Consider the following 14,920-nt stretch of genomic DNA (forward strand, 5'->3'; position numbering starts at 1 on the left):
TTACATGTTTGTCCTGAGGCTCAAAATCCAGAGATCTCAACAGAATTAGTGTAAATCTGAACAGAATGAAAATCTTAAAATCAACATGGTGCACCATGTGCTAATTTTACCTTCCTAGAAATACAGTTGCATTGTACATTGCTCTAAGGAAATGCTTTCAATGAAAATCCACATGGATTTGAAACAATGTATTCACAAAATTATGCAGAAAATCACTGCAAGATGCCTTTACATACAAAGTGTCTCATTCCATTAAGATAGTAACCTTTCCAAACTTCAGTTTCTGTAACTTTTGTAAAAGTCACCTGGAATAAACAGTTTTTAAAATAAAACTGCAAAATATTATCATGACTTCCAACATTAGCAATAATTTTAATTCCTTGATGCTTTTAAATTTCCTAGCTGATGTTTATATTTGGAGCTGAATATGTCTTATTCATCTCTTCTCCATTACAGTACCCAGCACAATATCTGGGACAATACATATTTCTAAAATGTTATTTAACAAAGAAAATTGTATTTAACTCTCATAGCATCCCTGTGAAGTAAGGTAAACATTGTTATCTCCATTGTGCTGGGGTAGAAATGGAGATTTGCACCAGCACAGGAAAGTCTTGTCGGGGCCTGCGGACGATCCTGCCTGCTGTTCTTTATCATCAGGAACAGCAATTTTTCCGTCTGCAATTTAAATTATTTTGGTCCCAAATTTGAGGATTTAAAGGGCAATCTGGCCAAGTATTTAGTTAGTTATACAACAGAGAAAATTAGGTGAACACACCAGAATTTAACTAACCCTTACTATTCACTACTGTTAATTAGAGTTTAAGGGTAGAAGACTTGGCAAGGCATAGGTCATTTTCTGCATGGTATACTTATATTTCTTCAATTAAATGTATGTTCTTCTCAGGCTGTGCCTCGGTGATTCCAAGATTTTTTGCTCCAAAACAGTATAACTATAGCCAAACAGATTTCCAATAAGAATGAGTATTCTTGAATCACTTCTATTGGACCCAAGCTATCTGAGATTCCTCAGATTTGGACTGAGAGGGACTATTTACCCTGGTTTTCTTCAAATATGCTTCTACTGATTAGGGATGATGAGATTTCCACCTACTTCCTTTGAGGGTAGATTGCCAGTTTTGAGGATTGAAATGCAGAAAGCGTTTTTTTGTGTTCATCAAAGTAACTGTGCCCATACAGAAGAAAAGATAGTGTGTTAGATGTAATTTCCACGCGTTTTGTTCATTTCACTAATCCAGAGTTGTTTGGCATTGCATTTGCAGGAATTCTTTCACAGAAGAGAAGAACATTGAAAAACCACAAGTGCCATTTGATGCAATAGAAAATAAAAAAGGTAAAAATATAGATATTCCCACTTATTTCAACATAAAAATAAGTATTTCCTGGCAAAAAAACGCAAAAATATTTAGCTTCGTTAGCAGTCAAAAATGAAAATTAAATGAGGAAATGCTATTTTCCCTTAAATTTGGAAAGGATTTTCTTAAAATAATAGAGAGGGAATCCAGCAATCCTACTACTGAATATCTATCCAAAGGAAATGAACTCCGTATGTTGAAGAGATATTTGTACTCTGATGTTAACTACAGCACTACACGCAATAGCCAAGATATAGAATCAAACTAAGTGTTCATCAGTGAATAAATGGATAAAGAAAATGGGGGTATATATACACAATGGAATACTATTCAGCCACAAAAGAGAAAGAAATCCTGTTGTTTGTTATTTGTGACATAGATAGTCCTGGAGAATGTTAAGTGAAATAAGCCAGACACAAAAAGATAAAAAACCCCATAATCTCACTCATGTGGGATCGAAAAAAGTTGATCTCACAGAAATAGAGAGGGGTTACCAGTTTTATGCTCTCATAGAGAATAGAATAGTAGTTATTAGAGGCCAGGGAGGGTAGGAAGGGAAGGAGGTGGCCAGAGATTGGTTATAGTTAGGTAGAAGAAAAAATTCTGTTGTTCTATTAAAAAGTGGGATGACTATCGTTAACCAATATATATGTTTAAATAGCTGGAAGAGAGGATTTTGAATGATCTCATCACAAAGAAATGATAAATGTTTGAAGTGATAGGTATGCTAATTAGCCACATTTAATCATTACACAGTGTATACATGTATCAAAATATTTCACATTATACCCCAGAATTATGTGTCAATTAAAATAAAACTTTAAAAAAGATAGTAGAGTTGGAGAGAGTGTAGGGAAATAAGTATTCTCATAGTGCTGGTGGACGTATAAATTAGAACAACCTCTATTAAGGGGCCATTTAAAATATAAGAAAAGCTTTAAAAGTTATTTTTATAGATCAGAAATTTTACTTCTAAATGTTCATTTTAAGGAAATAATATATACAAAATTTAATTACATAAATTATCAACAAATTAAAAAAATAGAGTTCATTACTTGCAATAAGAGTGGACTGGACACACAAATTAAGCTAGAGTCGTCAAATAAAATGTTATAAATCCATTCTTCTGTTGTGAAAGAATATTTATGACATGAAAATTGTTTATGATCTATTGTTAAACCTAACAATTGGCTACCTCACCGTGAAGCTCAGGAAAAATTAAAGGTGATTTATATTTTTCCCCTTTGGCTTATCTCTATTTTCTCATTTTTTCATTCCAAAGAACATCTGAGCTTTTTGTTACAAGAAAAAAAAATACTTCTAATTTTAAAAAGAAAAAAATGAAAAGAAGTACCCACCTATATGTCTATAATATTTTTTTTTTAGTTCAAAGTTGTTCTATTGTGAAACAGGATTTAGCCCAATACAGTGGTTTTCAATGTGTGTCCCCCTCTCCCCAGAATCACCTGGGAAACCTAGCAATTCAGAGCTACTCAATCAGAATCTTTGGTGATGAGACCCAGCAATTTGTCTTTTAACAAGCCCTTCAGATGATTCTGAGGCCAGAATTTGAGAATCACTGGTTCAATAGAATGAATCAGTAGGTGCAGTGAAGAGCTGAGAGAAACTGCCTTTCTTTTGCCCACCAGTTTTTTCCTCTATAAATGAATGATTTAAGCACCCTGAGTGTTTTATTCATTTGTTTCATAAATATGTATTAAGCAGTTTTTAAAATAAATATTTGGTTGAATTAAAAAATATAGAGTAAATATTACTGGAACAAACTGGGTGGCACTTTTATAATTCTAATGATTTGGGAAATTATAGTCATAGGATATAGAAACTATAAGGAACCTTGGCTGATCAACTTCAGGCAATAAATGGCATTTAGACCATTCATTTTCTCTCTTAATATTTTTCTATTTGAAATAATAATTCTTCTGAGCTTTGAATAAAATAACATTTTATTGTAGTTTACAGTTTTACTTAGAAGTGTTCACTAGTATAATAAAAGTTAAATAAAAAACATGTTTTATTAAGTTATCTAATAGCTAAATGTATATTTTAACATTTTGATTAATGGTTTTTATTTTAAATTTACATTTCTTTTTTTTTTAGCTGCAGTTCCACAAATTAAAAATGAAAATAAAGAAATACATTGCAGTGATGGTGAGTTGAGATTAAAGTGTTGTAGCAGCATAATAAACAATTAGGGAACAGCCTTACTTTGAAAAAAAATCCATCATTTTATTATATGTGGGTATCTTAGGCTGATAATTGTTAAAGTAAATTTTAGAAGTTATTAGATTTCTGATGGAGTCAGTATCTATCACTTTGGCATAAGAACATAAAATATTACATTTTTTTGTTTAAGGACAATGACTTCCAAACCCACTTTGAAGGGTTTTAGGAGTTGTAGGGCATTGCCTTGGAAGCCTTTCAGATGTAAGAGCTTGGCTTATCAGCTTTATACACTGATCTTTAGGGGTCTCACTACCTGGCGGTGATTTCTTTCTCACCAGATTGTTGCTGTAATGGTTAGTACTTGAGTAGAATTTTCTTTTTAACAGTTGAGAGTTTTTAAGCCAATTTTCAATTTTTTAAATTCATTTTTTAACCAAGACATAATAGGAGAAAAGTAAGTACTTTTAAGTTTGTATTAACTTTAAATTTAAAAATTATTTTCTTCATTGTGGTCAGCATTATTATTACGATGGTCTCACAAATATATCATCTTAGAGAGTCTAATTGATTTTTCCAAAGTCACAGGGTTATTAAGTGCCTGAACTGTATTGCAAAGCTAGATCTTCAGATTCCCTGTTCAAAGCTCCTGAATTTAGGCCGGGCACAGTGGCATGCACCTATATGCCCAGTGCTTTGGGAGGCCAAGGCAGGGGGATCACTTGAGTCCAGGAGTTGGAGCTTACAGTATGCTATGGTTGCATCTCTGTACTCCAGCCTGAGTGACATAGCAAGACACTGTCTCTAAAAGAAAAGAAAAAGAAAAGCTCCTGAGTTTTCTTAATATCCTATAATATATTGTAGAAAAATTGAGTTCTATATAGCAAGATTTTTCTTGATAATGTATACCTTAAAAAATATATATATATATGTGTGTGTTTGTATATGTATATATATAGCTGTATGTATTTGGTGCTAAAAATCAACTTAGAAAATTTAGTTTTCCACAAATAAAAAATCAATTTCAGTAAAACATTAAAGCTGAAAAAAGTATAGATATAGGTTTAATTTATTATATTATTTGTTTATTTATTTATTTGTTAGAGATAGGATTTCACTTTGTTGTCCTTGCTGGAGTGCAGTGGCACCATCATAGCTCACTGCAACCTCGACTTCCTGGGCACAAGCAATCCTCCTCCCTCATCCTCCCAAGTAGCTAGGACTATAGGCATGAGCTACTACATCTGGACAATTTATGCAATTTTGTATAGAAATGAGGTCTTGCTACATTGCCCAGGATGGTCTTGAGTTCCTGGCCTCAAGTGGTCCTCCCGCCTCAGCCTCTCAAAGTACTGGGATTACAGAAATGAGCCACCGTGGCTGGCCTAATTTATTATTAATAGACGTCTTTGAATTTAATAAAATCTAATTTTCATCTAAAATGCAATTTAATTCATTCATGATGTTTTATCACTATTGTTAAGGTCATGGTAGGCTGAGATGTTATAATAATATAGTTTAATAGAATTAACATATATAGCCAATTAAAGAAAATGGCATTTTAAATAAAGTATTGCTAATAGAGAACAAAGATAGCAAGTATTACTTATGCCATTCCTTCCCTGCACTCACCATCCAATCTCCTACCCCCAGTAAAATACATGCTACTCCATTCTCCTGGAAAACTGTTGTCTAGAGTATGGTGGCAAAAGGACTAGTGAGAAAACTAGGAGAAAAATTAGAATGAACACTTGTTGAGGGTCCACTCTGTGCCAGGCCCAAGGCAAGATGCAACATCCAGAAAGCAACTTCACCTCTTTGGGCTTCTATTTTCTCATTTGTAAAATGAAAGGATTGCATTGGATGATCTCACTTTTTTTTTCCGGTTCCCAGGTGGTATGGTGTAGATGATGTGAACATGTTAGATAGGCACTTTAACTTTGTTCATGTTTTTATGCTGATAAAAATTAGTCCTGCGTGGATCTTTAGTAATTAATCTTCCTGCTTTTATGGTATAAAATAAGATTTAAAAATGATGTGAGGATGCCTCAGAACAGGTGGGATTATCTTTAAGAGTCTAGGCTCTTCTCATGTTCAATATGAGTTATGATTATTCCTCAAGAGAGCAATCAAATTCTGTGGTTAAAAGAAATCCATTAAAAGCGACCAAAACTTCAAACAGCTTTCCCATATATACTTGCCAAATAGGTTAAGCAGCCTGCTTCCACTGTACCTCGTGCTGGGTTCTCCGTAGATCTCAGGTAAGCTGGCCTGAGACAAGTTGAGACTCGGATGGGAAAGATGCCAAGCAAACACCAGGTGTTTGTAGGCGGCAACACTGATACTTCAGTGGAAGATGATGTCAGAACTAAATCAGCTTTCAGACAGGGGTTTAGGAGATAGTGCTCACACCAGAGGTGGAGACTTTCTGATGAAACCAAAAGTAAGCACTTGCTGAAAAGAACGATTGCACATTTATTTCCTGTCATCTAGGGCTGTTTCAGTTTCTAAGGAGGGCAGACCCCATTGAAAACCGTGACTATTAAGTGAAAGTATAAACTGCAGGGAAATTAACTCTCAGAGAATCTTTATAAAAATGTATTCTATCAAGTTAAAGCACATCTTCTATGTTTTATTTTGAAAAAAGATCTTCCTCTTTGTTATTCACTTTGCTAGTTCTGAGCAGAAAAGTGCGACTGTTTATATTCCCTTTGTGCCTGGGCAATGGTCGTTTCCAAAGCACAGCCTGTAACTCAACTCCAGCTTGTTTAATGTTATGTTGGGTTTGCAGCCATTTGAATCAAATCTCATGATTAATAATATCTTGTTTTTATTGTGCTTACCTCAGGGTCTTTAACAGAGAAAATTCTGGAGAAAAAACTTTGATGAAAAAAGAATGTATTATTAATAAGTGGTTGAATTTGAATTAAAAACTGTGGTCCTTTACAGAATGACTTCTAATAAAAACAATTTCTGCCTTCATTCTTTTTTCTTTTTTATTATAAGAAAATTTCAGGGGCTGTTAGGATTGTTGAAATTATAGATGTAGTCCACCTACATCTATCAGCCAGATACTATCTTTGGTTGACCATTAGGTCAAATTACAAGTAAAATTAATGAAGCAGACAGTTTACCCAATTCAATGAGTTATTCGACCAACATTACTAGTTGTTTATTTTTTATTAAGATTTTTTATGAAATAAAATTACAGTATATCTATTGTATTATTATTGTTCATAATTTATGCCTGAATTTGTTTTTCTTCCATAGCCTGAGAAAACTATAGAGCATAGGTCAGAAATATATAGGTTTTTTTTTTTCATTTTAATTGTTTTAGTCCATAATGGGAGCTATACAGAGACCTAGTCCCCAGAACTAGAATGATGCATCCATATGGGTTGGTGGTACCCATCGTCATGGATTTGGTGGTGCATCTCCACGTCCATCAAAGAAAAATAAAAATTTTGGTCTTGTTGAAGCACAAAGACTGGGCAAAATGGGCAATGCAGCTGGAGAGCAAGACAAGGAAGGGATTGTGAAATGCCTTGTTTGCCTTATTGGGAGCTTGGACTTGACTCTGGAAATGATGAGAAACCACTAAAGAATGGAAGACAAATCATCAGATGTGATTTTAGGAAAATCAATATTATAGCTATGTAAAAGCAGAGGAAAAAACAACAGTTAATAAAATAATCTCCTTTCTCTAAGTTCAGTTTTATAGCTTTCTGTAGCAAATTCTGTGTTATCTTTTTTGTTGCCATGTTGTTAAACGTCACTGAACATTTTATGTAAGGCAACACCAAGATACTTTAATTTTACTGATTTTTATAGAATTTTGTATGTTTATCTTTGTTGGCATTTTGTTGACAATTGGAAAGTATTGATGGAATGAAGTGCTCCTTGACATTTCTTTGAAAAACACTTTGTTAAGCTTTTGGGTAATTTGTTTATTCTAAACATTAACATTGAATATAACTTAACAGTAGCTGATGTATGTGCCTATAAAACTATTTTTTCTTTTTTTCTCACTGAAATAAAGCTGTAAATAATTGGGCTAACAAAGAGAAAGTTTTTTTAATGCCTCAGAATCAATGGTATGAAGTAATATTCTAGGTTCTATGACAGGATGGAGCAGAGTATAGTATTTCTTTCTTATACTTTATGGTACTTTCCCAAGTAAGGTGGCCTGGGCATGGAGCAGTTTCAGGATGCCCTTGTTTTTGTGTCTGTTTGGTGTAATACTGGAGTTTGCAGTCTTTGCCCCACACTGCCTATAAGATACTATATCAATCAAGTGGTATTTCAATGACACTCCACATTAAGAAATTTTCCTCATTCCTTGCTGGTCCCCTTCTGCCACCATCCCACAGAGCCATCACTCCCACTTACATAGTTGCTTGATATATACAGTAAATATCACAAAAATGTTATCAATCCACAGGAGAGACATTTTCCCACCTTGTGTGCCTTTAAACTTTCAAGGGCTGAGCAGAAAATACCATCTATGTAACACTGACTAAAGTCAACAGCTGTTATATGAGGCAAATTCTACAAAATCTGATGAATTGAAAAGCCAGCTGCAGCCACAAATCAACTATGATCAGCGTACTGATTGGAAAGTCAGCAGGGATCATTGAAGTTGTTCAAAGGAAACAGAAAAAGAAAAACCTAATCATATATTATTTAAAGATATTTACCCAATTCACAGTTGTCTTTGTCATTGTTTTTGTTTTTTTAACAGATAAAAACACACCATGTCATATCAAGCAGATCTTCACACATCCACATTTGGAACTAAATCCTGACTTTCATCCAAAGATCAAAGATTATTACTCTGAAGTCCCATTTGATGTGGTAACAGTGACAATTGGAGTGGAGACTCCTAAGTGTCAGTGCAAGGTGCGCCTGTACGAGCAGGCAGGGCCAAGGTATGAGGATGTTGACTGGGGCTGTGTTGAGACACCATACTGGGAAGTAGACATTTGATGCAACGTTTGAAAGTGGTTCAGAAAAGTTGATTCATAAGATCAGTTGAAAGATTGCCAGGGTGTGAACTTTCCCCTTCTCATTTGTTTTTAAAAAAGATTTGCAACCTTTGCAGCTCATCTTTGTAACAATATTTTAACAAGAAAGGATCTTGTGATATGAAATATAGAGAAGATCCATTAAGGAAAAATTTTACTTATTGTTGTCTTCATGTTTTAACTTTGTTGAAGATGTCAAGTTTTTGAATATTCAAAAATTGATTGCTTAAACCAATTGGTGCACAATTTGTGGACACAGTGCCACTAACTTTCCTAACCTCACTGGCTTTTTTGCCTATTGATTCTTTTAAAAGTCAGCAACTCTTTTGTTTATAATTTTAAAAAGAAGATAGAACCTTGTTCTGTGCTGTGTCCATAGCAAAGAAGATACTCATGGTTCCATGCTGTAGGGAAAGAAATTTACTTGGAACCCTCGGGAGCCACATCTAGTAGAAAGAAAGGATTCAAGTCAGGACAACCCGGGTTCCAAACCCTGACTCTTCTATGTGACTTTGAATGATGTGTTTACCAGTTCTAGGTCATGGTCTCTATATTTAAAATGGGGACAATCCTATTGTATTAAATGAGATAATGTGTGACCCTGGCAGGTAGTTAATAAATATTAGTTTCCTTCGCTTTAATTGTGGAAGATATAACTTGCCCTAAAAGAACACTCTTGGCATAGTAAAGTACTGTGAAAGAGATATTTATTTATTTTCATATTTTAGGTTTCTTATGAAATTGTACAGACCTTTCCTGTTATTTATTCAAATAGGTATTTAGTAAATATTGATATGTCAATCAGTTTGGGCTGAATAAATCTCCCCTATTCATATTCTATTTCTCTCTCCCTCTTTCTTTCTAGCTTTGCCAGCTACCCTCTGGGCTTAGGAATGAACAAAATCTCAATATTTGTTGTGGATGAATCTCCAGCACACGGTGAGACCCTGATCACGTACAAACTCACCATCTATAGAGAAGACCGCCCAAGTCTGCCCTTGTTTGAGGCCTTCACAGCATGTGGTTTTGTGCAGGTAAGTGAAGTTTACATTTGCATTTGGGTTGAATTGGGAATGATCTGTTAATCCAGGCGAAAAATGCCAAATGAAAATTATTACAAGAAATTGTATGCCTTGAAATCAAAACTGTGGTCTCGTTTCAAAAAAGTGAGAATCCCAGCCAGGTATCTAAGGCACCTCGTTGTGAGTGATTTTCTTTTTAGTGTGATGGCTACTGTCTGTGCTCATTGTTTTCAGTGGACTTATTGTGGTTAATGTTCAAAAAAAATGTCTGAGGACTCACACTTAGTTGTGAAATCGGTTTCACATTTTCCTTTTAAATTGGGCTATTTTTCTTGGATTTGTCCCTGGATCTACTTTTGAAATTTTAAACTAGATTTAGTAGAATTTACTTTGAAGAATAAGAGGAAAATTTATGAAACTGTTTTACAGAACGGATACTGGATAAATGAAACTAAATTTGCTTGGGATAGTTATATTTCTCATTCACTTCTCATACAGTAATCATTTCACAAGGCTGTAGTTTCTCTTGTGAGCAACACATACCATTTTGAAACCTTGTTCATTTTGGAGAAGGGTGAATGTTACCCTAACACTTTTGTTCCATGGTTTTTCCCTATTTTTGCTCTTTTAAGGACCTATGTATAACTTTGTACATTTCCTCATATCATATACTGCTACAGGTGATTCCAGGGAAGTAGTAATTGGTATTTTTATCACATATCTACTAATTCACTCAGAAAGTATACTTGCAAATATATCATGTCAAATTATATGTTACTGGGAGCTTTGAAGAATAGCTGGTTAGTAAAAGAGAGGTATTGCTGACTGGGCCTTGATAGGTAGTATGGTTACCATGTTTTTTATAAATGTAACAGCCAGGCACAGTAATCACCCTGCCACCGTCTTATCTGTTTCCAAGAGCTTTAAAAATCTCAGGGATTGGTATAATTTTTATTTTTTAAGGAAAACATATCACTAATTTAGGAATGACCACTAAATCAAATGGAATTTCACATTGGTCTGAAGATTCATTCGAAGAAAGACAAATATGTTATTCTCAAAGATATTAATAAGCATACTTAAAAAAGAGTAGAATAGAGTTACATGGTCAAGTAAACCCATTGGTTGATGAAGCAATAAGCTAAACAAAGTTAAGTGGATGTCTTTACTATAGGACTTCCCTGAACCTCTAATATACTAATTTAAATGATGGTTCATTTATAGTATGGAAAATATATAGTATGTTTCATTTCCAAACTTATTTGATATGGTTTTAATAGAATAGCTACTAATATTTTTTTGTGGGACAGATTTGAGGAAACACTGATCTACACTATGGAGAAGACTTTAAAATATGTTCCTCTCAGGTTTTGACCTTTCAATTTGCTTTCTTTGGATTGCTGTCTCAACTTGCTTCTGAATTGAAGAACAAATAATATAGCCACACCAAAAATGTTTAAAAAAATAAACAAAAACTTAGAGGGAGGTGTGCTTTTGTATATTTGTGTATATTTATGTGTGTATAATTCTTTCTAAACTAAATATTCTTACCCTTTTTGGTGGAGCATTTTTTTCATACATTGATGGGAGAAGTGTGAATGTTTGACCACTTTGGAGAACTTTGGCAGTATCCACTAAAGCTAAATTTACATAAATGATTCAGCAGTCCTTCTAGCTATACACCTAAGATAAATGAATTCATATGCCCGTAAAAAGACACACATACACAAAATCTTCATACTGGTTTTATACATAGTAGCTAAAAGTTGAAAATAATTCAGTGAGAAAGGAAACAAATCCAATATTATACTATTGGGGCATTAAAAATAAATGAAGTACGGATACACACAAATATGAAAGAATCTTCAAAACCTTACATTCATAAAAACAAGCCAGACATCAATAATGAATGATAGCAAGGATGTGGAGAAAAGAGAATCCTTGTACTCTGTGGGAAAGTAAACTAGTACAGCCACTATGGAGAACAGTATCAAGGTTTCTCAAAAAACTAAAAATACAACTACTGTATAATCCAGCAATCCCACTGCTGAGTATATTTCCAAAATAAAGGAAATCAGTATATTGAAGAGCTATCTGCATTCCCATGTTTGTTGCAGCATTATTCACAATAGCCAAGATATGGAATCAACCTAAGTGTCCATCAATGGATGAATGGATTAAGAAAATGTAGTACATATATACAATGGTGTATTACTCAGCCATAAAAATGATATCCTGCCATTTGCAACAGCATGGATGGAACTGGAAGATATTATATTAAGTGAAATAAGTCAGGAACAAAAAGACAAATATCACATGTTCTCAGTCATATGTGGGAGCCAAAGACAAGTGGATATCTGGAGATAAAGACTAGAATGCTGGTTAACCACAGGCTGAGTAGGGCAGTGGAGAGGCTGGGATGAAGAGTGGATGTTAATGGGCACAAAAACACCAATAGAAGGAATAAGGTCTAATGTTCAATAGTATAACAGGGCAACTGTAGTTAGCAGTAATTCATGGCATATTTCAAAACAACTAGAAGAGTGGAATTGGAATGTTCCTAACACAAAGAAATGACAAATACTTGAGGTGATAGATATCCCAATTACTCTGATTTTATCATTACACATTGTATACTTATATCAAAATATCACATGTATCCCATAACTATTATGTATCCACAACAATTAAAAACAAAAAAATTAAAAGAAGCCAGATATATAAAGAAATACTGTATTTCACTGATATGATGTTCAAGAATAAGCAAAACTAATCTATGTTTATAGAAGTCAGAATAGCAGTTACCTAGAAGGTGTGGGTACCACTAAGCATGAGGGAACTTTCTGGGCAAATGTCCTATATCTTAATCTGGGTAGTGGTTACATATATAACTAGGTGCTATATAGATAGATACAAATTTAATTAACTGTGCACTTAAGATTTTTGCAATCTACTGTTTAAAATTATACAATATATCAACTATACATGTGTATTTGTGTATATATATAAATTATGTATACTGCGTATAAATTATACCTCGATAAATTTAGAAAAAAGATTGGTGGGAAAGTTATGTATTCCTTTCTTCCATGACATGTTTCTCCAATGTTATATTGATCAGAAACAAGTTAATTATCACGCCATTACCTCAAAGAATAGATTATGTCAGGAAAATGTTACTATAATATCAAGAAAAATATTAGAAAATTCTTGTGGGATGAATCCTACAGACGATTGCAGAAAAGTATGTCGGTAATTTATAAGAATCCTTTCCACAAGGTCTTAATTTACAGTTTGTGTGTGGTCCCCCAGTAAGTATTATATTTTATAACATGGAAAACTATCTGATAAGCACTAGTACTTTTTAGAAAGTGTCAAATGAGTGAACCCAAAAATGTGGCATGAATAATACGGACTGCTTTAGATACTTTACTAGGCACAAGTGGCTTCATGAGCTGGGGGAAGTCAACAGGAGGGATAAAATTTTCTCACCATAGATTCCACTTAAAATTCTAACCCATAGACTTTTCTATTATTTCTCTTTTATATTTAATCTCATTAGTGTCTTTAGGTTTCAAATTAATAGCTAAGCAGATATACATCATGAGACTTACAAATTTTTACTTTTCCAAGCTGTTCTTTTTTTTTTTTTTCGTTTTCTGTCAACAACCACAGTGTCCTCACTATATTCGCAGGGCTGAAATCTAGAGTCAAACTGTTGCAGATTAAATGGCAAGCTGTTACATTTGAATCCCCAAAGCCTATGTAGGCAAATCTAATTGAAAATGAACTAAACTTTTATTATATTTTATTTATAGGTCAAAGGGAAAAATTGTAATTTCTCCCTATATTTCAAATTAGATTTTGGCCTAATGAACCCCATTATTAAAATTTAAATAAACATTGTCTTAATATATTTGTGCTGCTCTAACAAAATACTTGAGACTAGGTAGTTTATAAAGAACAGAATTTTATTTCCTTTAGTTGTGGAGGCTGGGAAGTCCAAAATCAAAGCACTCGCCTTTGGTGTCTGGTGAGGTTCTTCGTGCTGCATCCTCACATGGTGGAAGGGGGAAATGAGCAAAAAGGGAAAATTCTATGTCCTCACATGGGGAAAGATGCAAAGGGCAGCAAAAGGGTCTAAAGTATTTACCTCCGGCACTTTTATAAGGGACTAATCCATTTATGAGAGTGGAACTCTCATGATTTAATCACATCCTAAAAATCTTAATACCATCACAATGGGGATTAAGTTTCAACACACGAATTTTGGGGACATTCAAACTACAGCAAACTTAAAAGGCCATCCACTTCCAAATAACCAAAGAAGAAGAAACCAATTTAAGATTAATCAAGCTTCCTAATTTCTCCTTCTCCTATTCTCTTACCTTCTGAGCATCAACTCTGCATGTTACCATTTTGCCAAAAGACTAACATGGCAGAGTAAGCAAAGATAAAGCATACCAGTCAATTAAAAAATCAATTACAATAACATTTTGATAAATAGTAAGATAATTTGATTAATTTATTAATAGACATTTTATCAAACATTCTTAAGTACCTACTTAGCCATAGTGAACTATTTGAGTTTATTTAATGTCTATATTTTAATTATTCTTATGCCAATTAGAATTTGTATATGATTGTCCCAGAGACAGCTCTGAGTTTAATTAGCTCTTAGTTTAGTTATTACCAGTGAAGGAGAAAGAGTTAATTTACATAACACATAACCAGATTGGGATTAGAATTTCTCAATATCAGCACTATTGACATTTGAAGCTGGGTATTTCTTTGTTCCGGGGTAGTTATTCTCCTTATTGTTGGATGTTTAGCAGCACTCTTGGCCTCTATCCACTAGATTCCTATAGCAACCCCCTCCGCAAGATGTGTCAACCAAAAATGTCTTCAGACATTGCGAAATGTCTGTTGAGGGACAAAGTCAACCCTGATTGAGAACCACTGGTTTAGACAAATGGGTTTCTGTATTTCTACTGTCCTATGTGTTTACTAGGAGTGTGAATAATTTATGAGTAATGCTTCAATGTTGTATGTTGTAGAATCATTCTTATCTTTCATCTTTGTGTTTTAAATCATTTCTGTAGACGTGATACTATTCTGACAGCTCTTTATTCTATTCATTAATCTGTCTTCTTTTCTGTCCAATGTAATTATTACAATCAAAAACATGCATTCAATTACAGAAAAGATTGTTCATGAAACTTAAAACATCGTATAATATAATGAGTCTGTTATTTCATTTTGATTTACCCATAAACAGTATAATGTTTTGCTGTTAGGAAGAAAGATTTAGAAAGTA

At 33.7% G+C, this 14,920-nt stretch overlaps 1 protein-coding gene across 4 annotated transcripts in view; it reads left to right on the forward strand.

The window, feature by feature from the left end:
- Window positions 1-14,920, forward strand: part of CPED1 (cadherin like and PC-esterase domain containing 1) — a 317,128-nt gene that overhangs the window by 147,821 nt on the left and 154,387 nt on the right. For all 4 annotated transcript variants that reach the window (XM_009243173.4, XM_054559715.2, XM_009243172.4 and 1 more), the window contains 4 exons: window positions 1,284-1,354; window positions 3,495-3,545; window positions 8,299-8,485; window positions 9,447-9,615. In XM_009243173.4, coding sequence (XP_009241448.3) covers window positions 1,284-1,354; window positions 3,495-3,545; window positions 8,299-8,485; window positions 9,447-9,615 — 478 coding nt within the window. The remainder of the gene's footprint in view (window positions 1-1,283; window positions 1,355-3,494; window positions 3,546-8,298; window positions 8,486-9,446; window positions 9,616-14,920) is intronic.

This window comes from Pongo abelii, chromosome 6, assembly GCF_028885655.2.
Source record: "Pongo abelii isolate AG06213 chromosome 6, NHGRI_mPonAbe1-v2.0_pri, whole genome shotgun sequence".
Lineage (NCBI taxonomy): Eukaryota > Metazoa > Chordata > Mammalia > Primates > Hominidae > Pongo > Pongo abelii.